Source organism: Tiliqua scincoides, chromosome 4, assembly GCF_035046505.1.
Source record: "Tiliqua scincoides isolate rTilSci1 chromosome 4, rTilSci1.hap2, whole genome shotgun sequence".
NCBI lineage: Eukaryota > Metazoa > Chordata > Lepidosauria > Squamata > Scincidae > Tiliqua > Tiliqua scincoides.
Genome location: NC_089824.1, coordinates 151,213,659 through 151,237,355, shown reverse-complemented (window position 1 = coordinate 151,237,355; position 23,697 = coordinate 151,213,659). Strand labels below are relative to the sequence as shown.

Below are 23,697 nucleotides of genomic sequence, written 5' to 3'. Positions count from 1 at the left end.
AGTCTCTTTAACAATGTTGCAAAAAAAGAAAAGAAAAGTTGATGTTGCATCTCCAGACATTTTAATATACAGTGTGACCTCAGTATCTGCCAGGGTTCCATTCCAGAACCCCAGCAGACACTGAAATCTGCAGATACTGGGGTTGCCATTTAAATGCTTTAAAATAGAGCAAAAAGTGCAAAAGTAGCCTTGGCATGGTCAAACCATCTTTCCAAGCCTCTCAAGGTTACAAATAGCACTAATTACCCACTTCTAGATCAGGAAGAGGTTCCTGGCTCCTCTCAGCATTACCCTAGAATGGAGGCAACTCTTCCTGCTGCCTCTGCAGAGCTTGCTGATGCAGGCATCCAGCTTTTTTGCTTTTTTTTTTTTTTTTTTTTGTTAATTGGAAGCCAGTCACCCTGGTATTTTTAATTGGAAAACAGCCATGATTACAGCCTAACCTGCTGGAGGCAACTCTGCTTTCTGGTTCCCCAGAGATTGCTGGCACAGGCACCCTGCAGGTTTTTTTCATTGGAAGCCAGCCATGATTGCAGCGAATCAGCTGCTGTCTGCTTCCCTGTGAATTGGGGTGTATGTGCGTGTGGCTGACTTTGCTCAAGATGAAAGGAGCAGAGTGGAAAGGCAAATAACTTTTTCTTTTTACAGTGGGAACCTGGTATCCATGGATTTTACTCACCATGGATGTCAGATGATACTGGGGTCTGATTTTAAAACCCTTTAGACATAAGCAAAGCATGCCAAAATAGAGTTTCCTACCTTTATGAGACCAAATCTTGCAGTTTCCTAGCCTCTGTGGCTATTTTTAGGGCTTCAAGTCCCACTGGTATTCTAGCCAGAAGTTCTTTTCGTGGACATGAGCATGTTTTGATTTTCCAGATCAATTCCTGCTGTTTTATAAATGAGATCAGCAACCCGACTATGTGTTGGTTGTCCTAGCTTAGAAAAGTCTAAATGTCTGTATTCCTAGAGTTTATAACTTCTTTTTACTATCTTGTTTTCAAATTGCATTTGGAATGTATTTCTGCTTGTGTAATAAGACATACTGCTTGCATTGTTAGCAATGGAAGTGGAGTATTTATCTCAGACGTTGTCAAAGGAGGAGCTGCAGACCTAGATGGGAGATTAATTCAAGGAGATCAGATCTTGTCAGTCAATGGCGAGGATGTAAGGCGGGCTTCGCAAGAGGTGGTTGCCACCATTCTCAAGGTAAGTGAACAGTATGTTTTTGAGTGCTCAGCTGCACTATATTGCTATTTTGCAAAATGCCAGGTTGATGCAAGAAAGCAATTATTATTTATTGCATTTATCTACCACATTGCCTTGGCAAAGGCAGTCAAGGCAGTTTACAATACATGAAACAAATATATATTACAGGAGATTTAAAAACCAGTGTTGCCTCAGGTCCTTGATAATTTCTCAGGAGCTGTTGATCTCAATGGCCTTGAGCGCATTTCCTGTCTTCCCTCAGGACACAAGACTTTGCAATAGCCCTTCATTTCATATGAAGCAAGTGAACCATTGATCTAGGCCAGGGTTTCTCAAATTCTGGGTCCTGACTCCATTGGTGGGTCGCAACCTGATTGTTGGTGGGTCGTGAAATAGACAAGCTGATAGTTGACAAGGAAAGTGAATTGAGCCCTATGGAAAGTGAAACTTAACTACACTGCTTTTACTCATGAGCAGGCAACCATGCCTTGGCTCCTATTGAAGTTCAGGCAAAGGGAAATACAAGGCCATCAGAATGGTCCCAATCCGATGAATATGGAGCTCAGCAAACACTCCAGAAGGCAGCCCCTACCACCACCACCATAGTACAGCAAAAGGATAAAAACAGAGGCTTGAACTAGTAAGGTGAAACTTTTTTTAAGTCTTGTAAAGCTAGGTGGGTCCCAATAGTGTGTCATTTTAAAAAGTGGGTCCTGGTGCTAAAAACTGATCTCGGCCATCTTTCTAACATGTTTCTAATTTTTTTAAAAAAATATATGGAGTTTTTCCATTACCCACTTGCTTTTTTACGTGGAACTGTTCTTGGTGAATTTAGCAGGTGTTTTTCCTGAACTTGAAAATGGGCTTTTGTTTTATTTAATGAATTTGAGAAGGGGCTGCTCTTCCTCACTTTAATTTCAGTATTTTTAATTGATGGTGGTTTTTAAAGATTAGTTTCACCATTGGAAGAAATAAGCTGGTCTTCTCCAAAGGACTGAGGATGAACTTTTCTTGGAGCTAGATATTGCCCAGGACATTTAACTTCATTTTATAAATCTCCTTTTCATATCATTAATTAAGCTCGTGTTATAAAATGGTTGTGGTTTAGAAGATGTCATTGCAAGTCAATGTGAATATCTAGAAAAATGAAAACTTTCCAGCAGGTTATAAATACTGCATGCTGTATTTCTTTTGTATCCTTAGTGTGCTCAAGGGCTTGTGCAGCTAGAAATTGGACGACTGAGAGCTGGGTCTTGGCTGTCATCACGGAAAACAGCTGAGAACAGCCAGGTTAGTCACAGATGGTGGTGCATGAATAAGAAATGTGAAACTGATGAGCTAAAATCAGCTCATGATTATTTTGCCTTGTCAAAAGTGATTGCTAGAAAAAAGCTTTAGAATCCAGTTACAGTGATAATTCATACAATCAAATTTGTTAAGTATTGCTGGTGACCAAAGTTCCTTTATTCATTAGATAATGCACCCGCATTATAGGACAAAAACAGGCTTAGAACGGTATCTTAGAAATAGAGTTCCCCCCTTTTTTTCCTGTGTACTTTTGGGAAGTAATTGTATGTTACATGAAAGTAGAAATTGAACTAATGAGTCTGATAGAATGAAATTTATTTTTCCATCTTTATATTGCCTTTCAGCTTACTTGGAGCCACCAAGGTTGTTAACAAGTTTTACACAAATAAAATACACAGCAAGCAATTAAAACAAGTTGTCATGTATCAGTATACTAAAACAACATATGGCAATAATAAGAAAAGGGTGTAATATGCTCTGATTTTAGAAAGCACCCCAGCAGTCTCTAGGATTTCACAGGAAGACATGGAGATGTTAGCAAAGCCATTTATCACTGGTTCTTATTCCCATCTGATGTTACTTTCCCCTCCATGTGCCCTTCTGCTGCAGACATCCAGGTGCCAAGTTCTGATGAGTGCTGGATATTTTGCTTCACCTGAACTATTGAACTGCAATTTGCCCAGTCTACATTCATATTTTTTCTTTGCTGTGTTCCCTGCTAGTCTGAAGAGTCCTCTAGAGAGCTGTTGCTAATGAATTCTCCATGGACCCTGAGGAGCACTAATCCAGATTCTGCAGAAATTTCATTAGCAGTCTGTGGCCTGAAAATCTGTTTAGCCAGATGAGTTTTTTTTCAGGTGAAGCTGGTGCAATTTGGCAGATAGATTCCCGTTATAGATGAATAAAATGTTGAGGGGAAAATGCTTCTGCCATTCAGAACACCTTGATCTTCTATCCTGTTAAAGCTTTTGCAGAATATTAAAAGGCAAAGGGTATGTTAGACAAACTCCCTCCTGCATAGGTCCAGTAGGCCAAACAGAACTCTGCTCTCTGCCCATGCATACATGTCTCCACTCAATCTCTGTTTATTTTAAATGAAGATATTTGGGCAGCCTTGTGTGAATGTTCCCATAAGATTTTGCATCTAACATGAGAATGTGTTAGATTTTCAGGGCAGTGTATTTGCCTCATAAAATGGTCTGGTTGGCTTTCAAGAGCTAGAATTCATCCAATTCCATAGGTGTTTCTCTTAGCTACTATACATTGATAGTGCTTCTAAACAATTCAAAAATAAGACCTGCAACCTGCTCTCTTCCTCACACCAGTGGATGATAACTCCAGAAACTGTAACAAATTGTGCTATTAAGAATGAAGGCTCACAGTCTTAATAGCACTATTTGTCACTGTTTTTAGAAGGATTCTTCAGTAATGTTAAGAAAAGAACAGGTTGCAGCCATGGATGTTTAATGGATAAGAGAGCTACTTGTTGAAGGAGAAAAGAATAGTATCCATACATGGGTAGAGACTGAGGCTTTGATAAACATCTATGCCAATCCCAGCTATCCACAATTTCATCCACTGTATTGAATTGAGTGCAGCACTGTCACTAGTTATTTAAGGCTGCAATACTAAGCATATGGTAACTGCTTGGGAGTAAGTCTTACTGAAATTGGAGGGACTTCTTTCCAAGTCAGAATCAGAACAGAATCGGGCTGCATGAAGAATGGGTCTCACTGAAACAATTTCACTGCACTGCTGGTATGTTGGGAGGGGGAACAGAAACTACCAGTGACACTAAGGAGAGTGCACAGAAGGAAGTTAATGTAAGTGAAAATTCCTGCTGCCTTTTCAGCATAGCAGCCCTCTGTGCTTGCCCAAAATCTATTCTGGAGAGGTTGGGGATTCCCCAGAACAGATCTGAATGAAGTGAATGCAAAGGTAAGGGGAGACTGGCAAAAATTTCCCCTTGTTTGTCTTTGTGTTAATAGAATACAGAACGTCCCTATGACTTGCCTTTGTGAGACCTCAATTTTAATAAGAACATCACTTCATTGTCTATCTCGGCACTAATTTTGATGGAACTCTGTCTGAATTTCTGAGACAGAGCGCTACAATATCTTTTGGTTTCTTTCTTAAGCCTTACTGGTTTTGCCTTTCATTTTCAGATGAGCCAACACAGCATTCACAGTCACTTTCACCCTACGTTTGCTCCAGTCATCTCTACCTTACAGAGTTTTGTCAGCACGAAGAGGTCAGCTGCTGACTCCTCCCACAGAAATTCAGGTATAGGATAGAAAGTGCGCTCCATAATACCTTGTGAATTTTCACTGCCATCTCTTAGTGTGTTGACTTGAAAAACTGCATCTATTTACTTCTGTGTGTCAAAGGAGAACATGTTGCAATAATGTCTGCAGTTGGGAAAACCTCCAGGAAAATCCAGCAGAGAACGGCTTGCTGCAAAAAAGCAAGCAAGCTATTTTAGGACTAACCAGAGATTTTGAAGTTTAGAGTGACCAGCTGAACCATGAGCTGTCTTAAATAGCTGATAACCAACTGTGGAGGATGAAGTGCGTAACTGGGAGCATCTAATACGTTAATTATAATCTCTAATTTTCTACTCGGTTTGAAGTAGCCCAAATTCCATTTTCAATCTTTCATGCAACAGGCAAATTTAGCTGTTCCCTATTAAGCTTCATGCCACAATAAGCTGGTTAATTAGCATGCCACAGGCAGGCTGGTCTTGTATCTTTTTCATTACTTAATTCTGATAAAATTCATGACAAGAGCTTAAATTTCATCTGTATGCTATTTTCCAACATATCAATAGTCCATTCTCATTGCAGTGTATGTAGTCTGAGAATCTGGGGAATTTGGGAAGGGAAGCTGCTTATAGACAGAGGGACAAAAAGGCTCTCGTTCCTTTAAGCACAAAATGGAGAACTCTTAGCCGCACCTCCTGCCACCAGAAGTGCAGGCCCATGAGACTTGCAGAGAGCCTGTTACCACCATGACAAGTTGCTCTTGTTCCTCGCACCACCATGCAGGTACAGGGAGATTGGTCTGGTGGAGCACTCGAACCACACTCTGGCTTCTCCCAAGAGAACCTTCTCCCAAAGTACTAGAACGGCACTTCCCTCTGTTCTGAGGCAACTATATTGCTAGTCCAGAAGCCGTAGTCTTCTAATGGCATTATCTCTTAATTATAATTTTTTGTTTCTTTCTTAGTTGGAGCAGATATGGGTCCCAGGACTGTGGAGATTGCAAGGGTCAGTGGTTTGTGTGTTTCTCATTGTTTCAAAACATTCAACTTTTTTGTGAATTGTATTTCTATAAACTGTACCCCCTGCATGCACATGCTGTGAAATCTGTATTAACAAGTGCAACCTGCCACAAAGGTCCAGCAGAACAAATTCTTAATACCCATCTTTAATTGTTAAAGACGTGCTCATGTTCCCCCTCCCACACACACACAATGTTCTGCTGTTGCTTCTTTCCAACTGTAAGCTGAATATTCCATAATTCTTGGGGATCACTGAGCTTGCTCAATCTCTCTGGTTTGTTTTAGGGTTCCCCCCCCTTTTCATTCTAACTTCCAAATTTATCATCTTCTGCATGCCTAAGGAGTTGTTTGTACCCCTGTTTGTAGAAATCTCCATGTTGGCTCAGGGTGGCCCCATTTCATGTTCAGACTGATAGGCACTCAGCCACCCAAGTTTATATGATGATCATAGAAGTGGTAAAACACTCATAAATAGGCATTGTGTTTCTTTGAATCCAGCACAGAAATTGGAGCGTGTTTTTGTTTGTTTCTTTGCTTGTGTGTTTGTTTGGGGGGTTTACATTCCACTTCTGTCCTTTAAGGGACACACAAATTGACTCACAGCAAATTAAAACTAGTACAGTATGTTTGATTTTATTTATTATGAAATTACCTATTTTTATATGTATCTGTGTGCATTTCATATTTAGAACTGTGTTAGTGCTAATTTTAACAATAATCTCTCTGTTAAGGGCCCAAATGATGCTCTAGGTATCAGCATAGCTGGTGGCAAGGGAAGCCCACTAGGAGACATTCCAATCTTCATTGCCATGATTCAAGCAAGTGGAGTAGCAGCACGTACTCACAAACTCAAAGTAAGGGAATGTTGTCTCTTTAGATATTGATTTTATTTTCCTCCTGCTGCTTTTATGCTCTCCAGAGAGGACTGCTTTTATTGCAAGGGTTATATCCTGATGGACATGTCCACTTCTGTCTCCAGCTCTGAAGGCTCCTTTCTCACTTCTAATTAACCCATACCTGTGTGTGCTACTGTGATTGACTGCCTAACTGTAACCTTGGGAATCTGCCTTTAAATGTTCTCTGGCACCCAGAATCAAGGGCATGAGCCCCTGTTGTGTAATCTATCATTTTGCCAGAAAGAGGACTCTGAAAGATCATGAACTACTTTTCTGAATGTAGATAAAACCCGACATGGAGTTACCTTGCACAGATATGTCTTGCTATCTAGGTTCATTGTGTCTTCCATGCACCCTCAGGCCTGCATACCTTTTCAGACATGATTCCCATCAAAATATTTGGTAATTCAAAGGCCACTTCAGACATTAAAGTGTTCTCTCCACTTTCTCTGTGTGAAGAATGTAAATTGTGACTTGGGATCATTCATGGATGCAGCAGTTTTCATAGTAGCAAGTGAAAACCTATCCACACATTGTCAGCCTTACAATCTTGAGAATTATTTCCAGGTACCTGAAACTATTTCTATAAGCTTCCCAAGTCTTAAGTTGTTCTTTCCCATGTGAGTACATCTCCAGACACATCCATGAGACATTCAGTGTATGGGGATGATCTTGGCTGTCTTATTTGGTCTTATTGGATTTTCTCTAAAGATATTCAGAAAATAACTGTAGTCTAAAACCAAAGGAAAAGAATATTTACACCCATTTTCCTTGTAATCTCTAATGCTGTGAATGTTTAAATTGAAAACTGGCCCCTAAATTTGTTTGATTGATGACAAAGCTAACATTTAAAAAGGTAGAATAGCTTTGTAACTTCTGCTAACCATATCAGTAATGCCTGCAGCAAGACATTCTCCCTGCTATGCCAAAACTATGCAAATGCAGTAGAACCTCTTTAAGTTGACCACCCAAGGGACTGGAGGAAATTGGTCAACATAGGGAGGTGGTCAACATACGGAAAAAGGCATTTAAATATTATCATGTTTAGCTCCCAGGACAACAAATGCAACAAATGCAAGGCCAAGTTATTATTTAGATTGGATTTTTAAAAAGTTTTATTGCAAATATCAATGAGAATTGATCCTCTTGTGATGCTTACTATTTATAAATAAACAGCCCACAATCAGTGTTTAAAAAACCCCTGAAAATTCATAAGCTTAAAAAAAATTGAAAGTTAAAAAAATACTTGGTTTCATAGCAGACAAGCAGACCAATGCCAGCCCATAGCATGTAGCATGTTACATAGCCCCAGCAGCTAAAAAAAACACACACTTTTTTATTTAGGCTGCCTGGCCTCCACTGGGTCTCCTCAGATTCACTAAATGCCAGAAGATGTTTTCCTCACTAAAGGCTGTTGAGAAAACTCCACAGGGAATAAGAGGACAGGTCCTCTCATGGATTGGGAACTGGTTGAGGACCAGGAAACAGAGGGTGGGTGTCAATGGGCAACTGACCAAAAAAGTAGAGAGAGGTGGAAAGTGGAGTGCCTCAAGGATCTGCCCTGGGACTGGTGCTTTTCAACATCTTCATAAATGACCTGGAAACAGGAATAAGCAGGGAGGTGGACAAGTTTGTGGATGACAGTAAACTTTTCTGAGTGGTGAAGACCAGAAGGGATTGTGAAGTGCTCCAGAAGGATCTCTCCAAACCTGGAGAATAGGCAGCAAAATAGCGGTTGTGTTTCCATATAAGTGTAAAGTAATGCACTGGTGATGGGAACCAAAGTGAAAGGACAGTGGCTTCACTATGCACAAGCAGTATCGCGTTCAGTGGGCAACTTAGGGAGGGTAAATTAATACTCTGTGCAATGGTCGAAATTGTCAAGATACAACTTACAGAGGTGGTCAATATAGTGAGGTTGGTCTCCCATAGTGTATATGCAGTGTCTGTCCATACTGTGAAAATTAGGTCAATTTAAGGAGGTGGTCATTATAGAGAGGTGGTCAACTTTGGAGGTTCTACTGTTTCAAAAAACTCTTCTTCTTCAACATGTGTTGCTATTCTTGTTAACGGATGTTGCAGGGAGAAAAATACTCTGTGTGTGGGTGTTTGTGTGAATGTCAGTGGCGTCACTAGGGTTCGCGTCACCCGGTGCAGGATGCCAGCGCGTCACCCCCCACGCAGTGGGCAGGGCAACACCCCAGGTGGTGGGCATGGTGATGTATCATCACTCCGTCCCCACTGGTTTTTTGACTGTACCTTCTGATAGAACAAAGACAGAACACATTCTGCATGAAATGATGCATTGATTGATATATAACATAATGGTATTATTCCTCCAGGCTGTGATTTTAGTGATTTTGGTCACTAGTGGTGTCACGCACACACACACACACACACACACACCCCAGGGTGTCAACTGCAGCAGTTTTTGCAGCAGTTCTCAAACTTTTAGCACTGGGGCCCTCTTTTTAGAATGACAGCCTGTCCAAGACCCACCAGAAGTGATGTCATGGTGGAAGTGACACCATCAGGAAAATTAAAATAAATAAGTATAAATAACTAAAGTAAAACAATCAATTAAATAAGCAGAAGCCAGTCCTGTTCCACCAAGTGAATGTCCTCTGTAGCCTGCCTGCAATAACACCCTCCCCCTCCAAAACCAGCAAGGTTTTCAGCTCTACCCAGTGCCCAGTTCAATTTAAGAACTTCTGTTTAAACCAGGTCATGGTCAGGATCCACCTGGCTTTGCAAGTCTCAAAAAAGTTCACCTTATTAGCTGAAGCCTGTTTTGATCCTTTTTAGTGTGTGTGGGAGGGGGGGAAGGCTGCCTTCTGGAGCACTTGTTTAGCTGCAGGTGCATAGGATCAGGACCATTCTGGTAGCTTTGCACTCTCCTTCACCTGATCTTCCACACTATATAAGGCACGTTTGCTTACTCATGAGTAAACGCTACCATGAGGCTTATTTTTGCTTTATAAGGCTTAATACATTCATCTGCTTGGAGGGAGGGACTTCCTTCTCAGGTATTTTTGGCGGCTGCATTCATTGGATCAGGACCATTCTGGTGTTGTTGGATTCCTCTCCGCCTGCCCTTTCTGACAAACTAAGGCAATTTTGCCTACTCGCAAGTAAACTTGCGATACGGCTCACTTTCACTTTCCATTGGGCTCCATGCATTTTTTTGTTCTCCAGTTTTTTGGCCCCAACTTTTGATAGAAAGGAGATATTTCAATCTGGTTTGTTGCATTGCATTCTGCTCGAAATTCCGCATCCATCGGTATATAATATGATGGGGTTACTCCTAACCACTGCGATTTTAGCATGTAACCCCCAAGTGCACGTCACCCCCCTTGTGCGCATCACCCGGTCTGTCCCGCACCCCCTAGCGATGCCACTGATGAATGTGAAAGTGTGAGCTTTATGAATCTGCACTCTGCAGTAATTTCCATGCTACTACCAGCACTTTGAAGAGCTATCACGGTCATTGGAGTCAATTGCATTCATTGATGAGTGAATGGGAAGAAGAATGAAGACAGTTGCCTTTTTACTTTGAGCATCTTCTGGTTCTACTATGAAGATATTTTTTTTCTGACTAACATCTAAACATCAATGTGATGTGACTGGAGGAGATGAAGACTGTAGGATGTTTGTGTGTCAACTGCATGCTACTTGACCCCTCTGATGGGTATTTGATAGTGCAATTTATCTGCCTTTGCTTCTCACCTACAGCATCTCAAAGGGGTTCTGTTAAAAGTAAAGCATTAAAGTGTAGAAATGTGGTTTGTGCAATAGTCTGTGGGTTGTATCCTAAGGTCTTCATGTATGAGTAGGAGAAGCTCAATTTACACAAGGCGGAGTGGATTTTTCTGCCATTCCCACTGCATTTTTGTGCTCCTAGAATATCTGCACTTAAAAGGACGATGACCTAGGTTGGGAAGACCTTGCAGAAGATCACCTTAGGATACAATCTCATACCTTTAATTCCATTTTTATATATTATTTTTGATTTCACTGATATCTGGAGCCACACAGCCCAAAGAACACTTGTTTCCAGTTATTGCATTGCATTTTTTCCAGTAATACTTACCAGTGGTTCTCAGACTCTCTGATAGAGCTTGAGAGCCTGTAAGTCCTTGCACAGGGGGAGGAAGGCAGCAGGATCCAGGAGGGAAGACAGAGACATGATGCCCAGCATTGTGCTGCTGTGGAGGGGCACGGGGCCATGCTTCCACTCACCTCTGCCTGCAGCAGCCTCCCGGGGATCAGAGGAGCCCGGCGCCAGCTTCAGCAAGGCTCTCCACACAACGCAGAGCCCTGCAGAATGTGATCGTGACCACTTTCTGTCTCAATCACAAAACTGGAAGTGGTCGCGATTGCATTCTGCAGGGGTCTGTGTTGTATGGAAAGTCCTGCTGAGGCTGGCACTAGGCTCCTCCAACCCTCAGGAGGCTGCTGCAAGCAGGAGTGTGTGGATGCACGCCCCTGCACCCTGATCAGAGGTGCGATCCAGGGGGGAATGTGTCTCTGCCTTCCCCCTGCCCCATAAGAGGGCAGAGCCCAGGGCTCTCAGGCTGAGGCGTCGTGATGCCCCAGTTTGAGAATCACTGCTTTATACTGAAAGAATACACTTTGATAGACCACAGGCCATCACTCACAATGAGTTGTATTCTCGTAGACCTCTGTAGAACTTTTCCACCTGAGTTCTGATGTCTATTATTAATTTCTGGAAATAAGGGGGGAAAGTGTGAGTTCTTTCTTGGTAGTGGTCGGCTGCTATTCTAAGAAGAGTGTTTTTGGTCCTCATTACGAGGAACAGTTGTGATCACTGGAAATGCAGCACGTCTTTAACCAACAACCTGGCAATGCCAAACGTGCAAGGAATGTTAAGCACTCATCCAATTTGTCTTAATGCCATTAATGTTTCTGTTGCTTTTGTTTTTCTTTCAGGTTGGTGATCGGATTGTCAGTATTAATGGGCAGCCTTTGGATGGGCTGTCTCATGCTGATGCAGTTAATCTGCTGAAGAATGCTTATGGGAGCATCATCCTGCAGGTATGATGATAAATGGAACATGTAGCTGCACAAGGATAGATAAATGATTTTTCTTAAGCAAAGGCTGAGCATCGCTGGCGCAGGACATCGTGGCTCAGCAGGGTGCTTGCTGTTTTGAATTATGCAAGATGAAAGCAAGAAATGATTGCATTCAAAGGTGTTTTATTTCTGTCCATACAGATTGTGAACATGATTCTATAAAAGCCTAACAAGAAGGAGGGAAATGGCTTGTTGCCACCCATGAGCAATCATTTATACTGTTAGGTTTTGTCACTTTCTATTTAAAATGTAAAAAATTGTCAGATTTTCTTTTGCTATATAGCTTTGAGCAAACTGTCCATCATGTCCTTGTTCTTCAAATGGGGGAAGTATAAGAGAAATTTTGCTGCTGGCTTGGGAGAGTGTTATAAGGCTAACAGCATACCTGAAAGGAATGGGTATGATCTACATAAAATGTGTTCATTTCCAAGAGGGAGAGGTAGATATGTGCTTAACACTCTTCTGTTGGAATCCATAGGATATAAAACAGCTTATCTTAGAATGGATTGTACCTAATATTTTTGAAGTTGGGGTTCGCTGGGTCAAACTCCCTTTGATTCATCTGTTGAAGTCTGTAAACTGCAAACAGCTAGGGGGAAAAGCCCTTTAGGGTCCAGTTTTTAGAAGGTAGTGGTTGGGGAAAAGCAGAGAGATTTTGTTTGTTTGTTTGTTTGTTTGTTTGTTTGTTTGTTTGTTTGTTTGTTTGTTTGTTTGTTTGTATTCTGCCCTTCTCCCTGAAGGGACTCAAGACAGCTTACAACAATAATTAAAAGAATATAAAAAACAAACACAATTAAAAACATGGTAAAAACACATTCACAAAAAAAATCACAAAATGTGAATGGAAGGTGGCTTGCATTTTTTTTGTTTTTGTTTTCTACCTTTGATCAAATGTTGAAGTGGTTATGCAATTGTTTTGTCTCACATTCAGATCCTGATTTTCAATGTGTAGTTCATTTTTATTATGACAGTGCTCAACCTACTTTTCAAGTTTTTGTGGTAGGGTAGTGCATCTAAGCTTTTGAAGCAGACCAGATAAACGTGTGAATCTGAATGCAGAAAAGCAAGCAAAAGGTCCTGATTTTTCTCAACTCACATCTCGCCACCTAAAATCTTTTGTATGATTCTGTCCTAAAGACTAAAGTCCCCTGCACCATTTTGTTAGTCCTCTATGGCAGTGGGTTCCCAAACGTGCCTGGGTCACAACACCACCTCAGCCTCTTCTTACGGGCTCAGCCAGTGCCACCTTGGATCTCACAAAATCTTGCAAGATCCAGGGTGGTGACTCCCAAATCTCACAAGATAGCTAATGCTCGTGGCTATATATTTACATTGATTAAAACACCACTAAAAGGAATCTTGATGTAATCACACAGTTGCATCAGAATTTCTTCTTAGTGCTTTAATCAATGTATGCGTATTCTTCTGCACATTGGTAAACTTTAAAGAAATATGTACAATGCATGAATCCAAACTGCTGCAAATTAACACATTCAGCAATCTGAGCAAAACACAAAAATAAAAAATCAGAAGATCAGATTGCTCATTGATTGGTGTGATTCCATGGACAATATTGAGTGATCCAGAAATTCAATATCCAGGAAGAAAATTTTTTAGGTAATTATTTCAAAGATTTTTCTTCTACCAGAGCAGATGTCCAAGGTGGCTTAAAATTACCAGCTAAAATGTACAATACAAGTGGGACCTCGGTATCTGTGATGGATCTGTTCTTGGACCCCTTGCTGATACTGAAAATCGTGGATAATCAAATCCGCAATTTTCCGCCCCTTTCTCCCATTTCTCGAGGGAATCTGGAAGTGACTTTTTTTCACTATATAAGGCATTCTGAGGCCTGGGGAAGTCAGGTTTGATGCCCAAACCTTCAGCCAACTAGAAGTGACTTTTTCACTTCTTTGGGCCATTCTGAAACCTGCAGGGCCAGCAGGCAGACGTGCGCTGCCTCTGCAAGTTTCAGAAAGCCCTCCAGAGGGGACCGGAGCAGCTCTAGTCCCCTTTTGGAGGGTTCAGGTGGAGACCAGTCTGGCTCAGTGCAGGTTCGGGGGACCCGCGTTGAGCCAGACCCGTGGATGAAAAATCTGTGGATAATCAGACTCCACCTGTATATAAAAACAATAAATGAAACCATAAAAATCATAAGAAATAGGGCAAACTATTTACAGCCAAGTTACTGCCACAGAGGGACAGGAGACAGACAACCTATCACTCAAACGCCAGATGGAACAAAAACATTTTGAGCCGTTGCTGAAATGCTCTGAGGGAAGGGATAGATCTTAGTTCCCCTGGAAGGGAGTTCCAAATTTAGATGAGAAAAATTTCCTTAACGTGCCTAATCAGCACGTAGTCAAGCTTTTATGCATAAATGCCCTTGCCACTGCAGTGAAGTATAACAAATTGAATGAATGCTGCTATCTGAAAATATGTTCAAGTATTAGAATGGGTCACTAATTTATTTCTACTGAGCAGGAGCCTCTTGTAGAGAAGGAGAAAAATGTATTCCACTAGCTAGATGTGGAGGCTTACAATTGAGGTTTAAGGCTGCAATCCACACACAATTTACAATCATCCAGCTCATAACCTCAGAACACCACCTGCCTTATGCAGGTGAAGGTTTTAATCTGCATAATGATATTTGGGTAAAAGGTTCTGAGTGGATTTCTAAAATCCAATCTAGACTAATGTGGATTCAGTGCTCAGGATACATTTACCTCATGAGGAACATAATCTGATTTGTGTAGCAAATCAGGCACACACAGATTGGCACAGGGACCAAACATAATAGTTCTTCATAAGTGTTGGTCAAGTTAGGTGAACAGGATAAAAACCAAAGGGGGAGAAAGTTGAAAGGTGATGGGAGGAGCTTTTGAGTTGGAGCCCAAAACCATAAACAATCTAGCCAAATGTCATTGTTGGCTTCTTTGAGAGTTGAAAAAAATGTCAAGATTATCTTAGGATGTTACCATATTATTGCGATCAGTCAGTGGTATTGTTTTGAAACTTAAACTGCTCCCTAAATAGAAAACTGGCAATAACATTTTGGAATGCCGGAAGCCCCATACATGCTAGTAACCAAAATGCAAAAATACTTGCTCATTCTATTTTCTACTATATTAACCCATTTTTGCCCGGCCCACAGGTGGACACATTTGGTCCCTGTTGTGTATATGCAATGTTGGGCAGAAATGGATTAATACTTCCAGAAAAGCAGACTGCAGAAGATTCATGTTCTAAAATGGCTACCTCTCCACCTGCAGTATGGTTCTTATTGAACCATAATTGGCTTACAAAAATAAAAGCTGGAGTTTTTCTTATAATTGTAATTGTTCATTATAATTTTTCCTAATCTCATTTTCAAATGTTGCAATACATGTATTTTCAGTACAAAATCTAGATCAGGGGTGTCAAACATAAGGCGCGGGAGCCGGATGTGGCCCTTGGAAGCTTTTTATTCGGCCCTCAGGCTCTCAGCAGCTGAAATGGCAGCCCACATGAAAACTGGGCTTTCCCAAATCTTGAAATATGATCAAGATTTGCATATTTTATCTTCTGTCATTTGCAGTTAGTGAGTTTCTATAGGAGAACAGGGTCTGATCTCTGGCCATTAGCTGCTTAATGATGTCACTTTTTGCTTAATGACATCACTTCCGGCCCTCAGCTGGAGCTCTGAATGCTAATTTCGGCCCTCTGTATGAAACGAGTTTGACACCCCGATCTAGATCATGTTTAGCTTTACGCCATATATTGATACTGTTGTATCAATATCCCCAATGTATCAGCAAAATTGGGGACATGGTAAAAGGAAACAACTATATTTAATTTTAAGGAACTGGTTTTTTATTATTTCCCCAGTGTTGGCTTTGCATTCAACCAATAGAAGTGGACCCATTCTATCAGTCTGATAATCATGAGTGACACATCATTAAGTAATTCTGTTATCAGTTAAAGCACCTCCTGGTAACTGGCTATGAAAGGTCAGATAATTGTATCCACTGGTGTGGAAAAGGCTTATTGTCGATATGTCCTGGGAAGGATGGCAAAGGAGTTCGTTAATGTTGTTTGCAAATGAGAGATTAGGATCCTAAGGGAACATTTTATCCCTCTTGGCTGTTTGGATGTTTCTGTTTAATTTAATCTTCTGTCTGCAGGTGTAGTAATGAGATAAGCAGCAGCTTTTTGCAAGGTTGTTGAACTTAGATGTGCTCTAACTGCCAGCCACAGATTGGTGAATATAGATATGACTTGCTGCCAGCTAAAAAAGGAAATGGGAAACATGAGAAGTTTTGTAGTTGTTCAGTTCTACTGGCAAATCACAGTATTATTTGCACTGTAGTCTCTTTTTGCATTTCAAGTGCAGTAATATGCAGTACTACTGTTGAAACATCAAATATTACAAGCTGTTTGATACACTGTCAGCCTGAAATCTAGAAAATATCATTTATTTTAAGAATGCTACTATCTATGAGCATAGTAGATGCACGTGGGCGGATGCACGCTGCCTCTGCAGGCTACAGAAAGCCCTCCAGAGGGGGTCAGAGCACAGCTCCGGTCCCTTCGGAGGGAGAAGGGGGTGGAAAATCACAGATTTGACTATCCACAATTTTCGTTATCAGCAAGTGATCTGAGAACAGATCACTCACAGATATTGAGGCCTCACCTGTATTGCAATACAGTTTTTGAATGGATTTCCCTTCTGTATATCTGGTTTCTTGTGCCTTCCTTTTAGTGGCGGATGCCATATATTCATCTTGATGGCCAGGCTTATTAGCAGAAACATTTTGATTTGTTAAGTTCTTCCTTGTGCTCAACAGTAACATGTTCAAACTTTTAATTCATTGTTAGAATAGTTTTGAAGAAAGCCAGTGCAGAAAAGCTGCAGGAGGTGGATGCATTCTTCTTGCTATCCCAGTCTAGAAGAGAGTCAAGAAAAAATGCATGCATAAATGCATTTGTTTGTTTTCACATTTTTTTGCTGCCCTTCTTCCAAGGAGTTCAGGGTGGTGTACATGGTTCCTCCCCACCTTTTGTCCTCACAACAACCCTGTGAGGTAGGAGAGGCTGAAAGATAGTGACTGGCTCGAGGTCACTCAGGAGGTTTCATAACTGAGCAGGGATTTGAACCTGGATCTTCTAGGGCTTAGTCTATTCCCAAATCACTACATAGGTGGTTCCCAAGCTGTTGAGCTGTGGGCTCCTTGGGGAGCTGCGGAAATCAGCCATGGAAGTTGCGGAATCCTCGCAAAACCCACAACCCCATACAACATGTAGGATTGTAACCCTAAGGGGGAGCTGTGATCAATGGCCCAGCAAGTCAAGAGAGCCACCAGTTCAAAAAGTTTGGGATCCACTGCACTACACTATCCTGGCTACACCATATAGGCTGCAATCCTATGCATACATTCTGGGGAGTAAATATTCTCAAATGTGGTGGGAGTTACTCCTGAGTAAACATGCTTAGGATTGCGCTGCTGTTCGTTCTGCTAATCAGCAAAAACTGTTTGGCTTGTTGCTTCTTATATCCAACGATCTATGAGAAAGCTCAGCAGCTTACATTAGACTCCTAGTGTCTTTCATCCAGGCACTCAAAGACTATATCTACTTAGTTGAAGCAAAGATTTATTGAAGGCTGCAACTTCCAATATCAGTACCTGAGAAATCCACTTTTTAAATGGGAGATCTATAGCTTAAGAATTAACCATTTACTGCTTGCCAGTATCCTAGCTAATGGTTTTTTTCCCTTCCACACTGATACGCAGGTTGTAGCTGACACCAATATCAGTGCCATTGCCAGCCAGCTAGAGAGCATGACTGCAGGCACGAACATCAGCCCACCTACTGAGCACCACCCTGAAGACCCAGAGTAAGTGTGCTGTTCTGTTGATGGTCTAGGCAAAAGTTGTTTAGAGAACTCCAGAGAAGTTGAGAGTGCTCTTGCTTAACGGCATGGATAATGCATTTGTGATATTTATTTAATCTGTCATAATTAATCACTTGCCACTTAGTCCCTGCCATGGTTTCTGTCCCAAATACACCCAGCCCATGCTATTCTGGCTTTCAGTTGAAGTTTTGGGGGGTTTGACTGTAAACAGCATGGGGTGTATACACACAAGTGATCAGGGTAGAAACTGTGGGGGGAGGCTAGGTGTTATAGCCCTGCTATCCCCCACTGCAGTTTCACTACATTGTGCACACTTCACTGTTCACTGTATTTTTCAAAAACAACACCAGGCCAACACACACATTGTAACATGTAATTTGGCCCTCAGGAAAATGGAAGAAATACTATGCCTCATCATTTGGGGGGTAAGTTCTGCTGAATTCATTGGGATTTGAAAACATGGATAGGATTTGGCATTGAACTATGCAAATATATAATCCTGTGCCACTTTCTCAATTCAATACATTGTTCAGGTAGGGCAATAAGGAGCAGAACTCCAGGCTTCTCATTCAATAAGAGTGGTGACATCATCAATGGGAGTATTCAATTGATGCTTTAGAAACTTTTTTCATTTAAAGATCTAGCTCCTTTTGAACCCAAACTCCTGGAGTAGGCTGCAATAGTTTTCAAGCAAATATATAATGGAAACATAGGATTAAAATATATCCCCAATAAATATAAAAGGTATGTTAGAGTGCTAATCTGTGCATGTTCATTCAAAGATAAGTCATCCTGTACTCACTAGTACTTACTCCTAGGACAATTTACATAGGATTGTAGCCTTAATGTAATATGAGCCACATACTGTTTTTCAGCTCATCCTTAGAAAAGCAAATGGCCTAGATACTTAACACAGGCATTTGCCCCTAAACAAATGTCTCAGTTTATTTCCTACTGCGTCTGATGCTTCTTCTCAGCTAAAACACTTTGGAAAAACATTTCAAAGGCAGCACCTAAGCACTTTAGCTGGAGAACTAGTCCCAGAGCTCTACTCTCCCTCAGCTACATCCCCTTCCTACCTAAGTGTGAGGAGTGGACTTAGATGACTTTGTGGATACATCCCAGTCTTGTTAGCTTATGAATATGGGTCAGGCCTTCTCTTGTCATTCCCATTCTTTCTGCCACCTTCCCCCATCCCCCTGATTTTTCCAGCACTTGTTGAAGTGCTTTTCTGTTCTCTCCTCTGGTAGATGGTTTCTGCTTTACACACAAAATATGCATGCAGGGATCTTCCAGGCTGCTGGAAGAGGTTTGTTTTTGTTCTTTGGATTGATTTGTGACAATCCACCCCCCTGAGTTTTCTCTGTTGATGAGTTGTCATGTTGATTCTATTCCTGCCTGACTGTATATTCGCTTGAGATGAATTATGACAACTGCAATTCCAGATGATCAGCCCTTAGAGAAATTAAATGAGGAATGGCTTCTAGCATCTCTCTGAGAAAGTGACCCATGTGTGCTCCATAAAGTCTTAAACACCAGTGAAAAAGAAAAAGAAAAAAAATCACCTTCACGTTTCTCTCTGCATCAGTTTCAGAAAAACAGAAATATGGTTTCTTCTTGGTGTTGGATTACTTCTTATAAAATGTTTTCCTGTTTTGTTGCAAGTGCTCCCAGTGATGCATGTTTTTATGTGTTCCCTGAAGAGATAGGCCTTTTTGTGGGTTTTCCCGTAAGTCAGATGCACATCCACGTTTCAGGACCAGTATCTTGATGAGTTGTTGTCCACCCCGTTGGAATTTTTTGGCCTGTCCATTCCTGTACCACCGCATTCCTGGTTAAACAACACTGAGACTTTCTTCCTGCATATATGACCAGCAGGAAACCCAGTAATAATAGTTGCACCGAGGGTGATATTGCTAGTGACCTTTGTTTTTTTAAAATAAATGTTGAATCACAGTTAGAAGGGCCACAGAACCCTTTTTCTAGCCTGCAATCTTCTCGCTGTCCATCTCAACACTGCTCTACAACTAGCCCTATAGAGGAGTTCATGACTTTCAGATGGTGAATACAATTGAGCAGGATGTACAACACTAGAGGTCTCTACCAAAAATAGTTTATAAATTAAATGGTCAAGGAAGAGGAGCTAAATGTTGTGCTCCTATCGCCTAGTTGCCAATGTTTTGCTGGAAGGGCTCTCGGGCTCTTAAAAACACTGAAACATGCAGAAAATAGTGAAACTCTTCTTAGTATGGGGATTCAACGATGGGGAAGTTTTCTTGCTGATTTCTGCTGCTTACAGTTGATAAAAGCAGAGGACTCCTGACAGAAAAAAAAGAGATGGTAATCTTATTATAGTTAGGTAATTGCTGGGAGGGCCTACAGCACAGCAGTAGAGAAAATGCTTTAAAGGCACAATGTCCATATTTCAATCTCTGGCTTTGCCTATTAGAATGATATCAGGTAGCAGAACTGAGAAAGACCTTTGCCTGAGACATTTAGCTGCTACTGGGCTAAAAGGGCTATTCCAAGGCAATCCTGTGCATGTCTACTCGGAAGAAAATCCCACTGAGTTCACTGACTCCCAGTTAAGTTGTGTGTAGGTTTGCAGCCTTTTTCTGGCTCAGTATAGGTTAACTTCTATTAGGCTATGTTTCCACTTATGAAGTGAGCACTCTTAAGTGGCATTTGCTGTGTTTTTCAGAGTACCTCAGCCCAAGTACATTGTGTTGGAGAAAGGCTCAGATGGATTGGGATTTAGTATTGTAGGAGGCTACGGAAGTCCCCATGGAGACCTTCCCATTTATGTCAAGACCATTTTTGCAAAGGTAAACTTAAGAAAAATCTAAGCATGTGTCATATGACTGCTCTGAAAGGCATGCGCTCCATAAATCCATTCTGGTTTGATCAAAGCCACTGTTTGATGAGGAAGTGGACCACTTCTGTGTCTCAGTGTCTTACGGTCTCTAGAAAACTGAAATGACTGTCCCTTGCAGGCTTATTGCCTGTTGTTTTCTTTTTAAAAATGCATTCATTCATTCATTTTTAATGAAAGTAGGCTGGGTTTGGAGCAGGGGGGCATTGTCCTTTTGGAAAGCATTGTCTTCTGACACTCTGCCCCATGCTGCCACCAGTGCTCATAAAGTTCTTCATTGTGTCCTCCTGACAGTATGCAGATACCTTCCTTCCAACTGAGCTGTTCTTTGCATTACATGGTGATCTTCTCCAAGGGCTAGACAGGGGGAGTGCATCACTGCAGGTCTTGTTGGCCCTCTCAGCAGCTTTTGATACCACTGACCATGGTGTCCTTTTCGGTTGGTTGGTTGAGCTGGGCCTTGCAGGCACTGCCTTGCAGTGATTCCACTCCTTCCTGGCTGATAGGTCCCAGATGGTGATGCTGGGGGACACCCATTTAGTGACGTGGCCTTTATAATGTGGAGCACCACAGGGTTGTATTCTGTCCCTGTTCAAACGGGATTACTGTAATGCACTCTGTATAGGTTTGCCCCTGAAGACAGTTCAGAAGCTACAATTAGTGCAGAATGCGGGGGGCTTAAGGAGCTAGGTGGTTTGATTCTGTTGGACTGCTGCTTTGGCAACTACACTGGCTGCCCATTCATTTCTGGGCCCAATTCAAGGTGCTAGTATTGACCCTTAAAGCCCTTCAGAGTTTGTGACCAGGATTGTCTGAGGTGACTGCCTTCTCTCATACATTCCAGCCCATCCTCTTAGGTCATCTGAGGGGACTCTCCTGTAAGTGCTGCTACTCTAGAAATACGGGAGGCACATGGACCAGACATACAGCCAATATATTGGGCTACATTATGAGATTAGGATAATGTGCAAATAAGTCCTAGCACAGCACGGCTTCTCAAGTACTGGTACCAAGCCACAGACCATTTAATAAGAACATAAGAACCACCCCACTGGATCAGGCCACAGGCCTATCTAGTCCAACTTCCCGTACCTCACAGTGGCCCACCAAATGCTTCAGGGAACACACAAGACAACACACATAACCTGGTGCCCTCCCCTGCATCTGGCAATCAGAGGCAGCCTACCTCTACCTTGCTCATACCTACCATGACTTATAACCCATGATGAACTTTTCCTCCAGAAATTTGTCCAATCCCCTCTTAAAGGCATCTAGGCAAGATGCCATCACTACTTCCTGTGGCAAGGAGTTCCACAGGCTAGTCACACGTTGGGTAAAGAAATGTTTTCTTTTGTCTGTCCTAACTCTCTCAACACTCGACTTTGGTGGATGTCCCCTGGTGACTTCAGACCACTGTTGGAAACAAAGGACTGAGAGCATTTGATTTTTGTGAACTTTATCAACCGTATTCCTGACCGTCCCTTTCCCTAGCTGCACAAGCTACTATTGTGCAAAGAGACCCATGTGAGCTGACTTAGTTTCATTTGTGTGCCCCACTTTCCCAAGTGGTGAGCAGTTCCAGAGGTGCAGCGCTGCTTGCTTTCTGGCTTCCATCTGAAAGTTTACTGTGTCCTTGTAACATCCAGCTTCATGCTTGGTTTCATTCATGTTAGAGCTGCACCTCAGATTTCTTCATCTTTTAGCTATCTCTCTCCCTTAGTTTACATTCCAGTCCATCTTGCTCTCACCCTGTCTCAAAGCATTGACCAGCTAGGATTTCTAATTGCAACCCAATATGTATCACAGCATTTATGGACTTAAATGCTAGCCATAATTATTGTTAAGACTTAATTGCAAGCTTCCAACAGAAACAACAAGTTAAAGTAGGCTGTTCAGATATGCGTGTACAGTATTCTTGAAATAAAAATTCCTTGATGTTCAAGCCTGCGTCTGAAGAATAGTATTACTGGTCTGTGGTGCGTACTGCCAACCATTGCTTTGAAATTGGTTTCTCCATAAAGTCACCATTCCAGAGACTTAATAGTACTCCTTATTTCAGAATGCCTTAACTAGCAACACAAAGTAATTTGGCCAAGGCCTTTAAGGGGTACTTATTCTTCCACTCAGGAGGGAAGTACAGCAGAATCACTTCCCACCTCCTGTGAAGCCTTTGGAGCATTTTTTGCCACAGTATACTCTGGGTAGCACTTATAATTGCAAGTGAATGTCACAGTTCACAGAAACGTATGTGTCTTTTTTTAATTAAGCCCCATAAAATTGCTTTGCCTCTGATGTCCTGTTTCTCTTGTTTTGCAGGGAGCAGCTGCAGATGACGGCAGATTGAAGCGTGGTGATCAGATTTTAGCTGTTAATGGAGAGTCTCTGGAAAGCGTGACTCACGAGCAAGCTGTAGCAATTCTGAAGCGTCAGAAAGGGACTGTGACACTAACTGTGTTGTCTTGAGCTTTGCTGCAAATGCAGTCTGGGCTAGATGCAATTATTTCTCAGCATTACTAGAGCTGCTATACAACAGTATACAGTGCTGTGCAAGATGAAAGCCAAACTCCAGCTATGGTTAGCACATGTTAATCCTGTTGCCTGTGCAGTTTACATCTGTTGTTGAGGTTCATTTTGTCTGTCATTGAAACTAATTGTGCAATTGTTTCATCTCCGCCAACTATTTCCTTGAATGTATTTCCTTGTTCTTATGTTCCCAGTTCCTGCTTTACTCATAATTATCATCAACCACTTAGGAAGTGTGATAATTGAAATTAGAATTAGCACATATACAGGAGAGAATGTAGCTCATCCCTGGATTCCATCTGATGAACAGAAATAAATGCTGAGTGACTTTTCTCAGTCATGGTTTGTTTTATGTTAGTTCCCTTTTCAGCTGTACCAGAAAATGTTGCAATGTAATTTAATTATTGCTGTTCCAATGATGAAATATCAGATTCTCCTACAGGAAATTAAGGTTTGAACGATATAATGCCAGCCTCCCTAACTAAATTTCCTTGTGTAGAAACATGTAAGTTAGTGGTGATTGTGACAAGTCGATTGTCAGTCTCTCTTCAGTTCATCTGGGTCATGTTTAATGCTGTCTGGTTCCCAGAAATGTGTCTCGGAGAGCAAAAACTTCACGAAA

At 41.6% G+C, this 23,697-nt stretch overlaps 1 protein-coding gene across 1 annotated transcript in view; it reads left to right on the top strand.

Annotated features, from left to right (window-relative positions):
• Window positions 1-23,015, top strand: part of PATJ (PATJ crumbs cell polarity complex component) — a 177,228-nt gene extending 154,213 nt beyond the window's left edge. The window contains exons 36-44 of the mRNA XM_066624595.1: window positions 1,062-1,209; window positions 2,413-2,499; window positions 4,683-4,800; window positions 5,743-5,783; window positions 6,529-6,651; window positions 11,644-11,748; window positions 17,559-17,662; window positions 20,382-20,505; window positions 22,869-23,015. Of these exons, the coding sequence (XP_066480692.1) occupies window positions 1,062-1,209; window positions 2,413-2,499; window positions 4,683-4,800; window positions 5,743-5,783; window positions 6,529-6,651; window positions 11,644-11,748; window positions 17,559-17,662; window positions 20,382-20,505; window positions 22,869-23,015 (997 nt within the window). The remainder of the gene's footprint in view (window positions 1-1,061; window positions 1,210-2,412; window positions 2,500-4,682; window positions 4,801-5,742; window positions 5,784-6,528; window positions 6,652-11,643; window positions 11,749-17,558; window positions 17,663-20,381; window positions 20,506-22,868) is intronic.
• The last annotated feature ends 682 nt before the right edge of the window (window positions 23,016-23,697 follow it).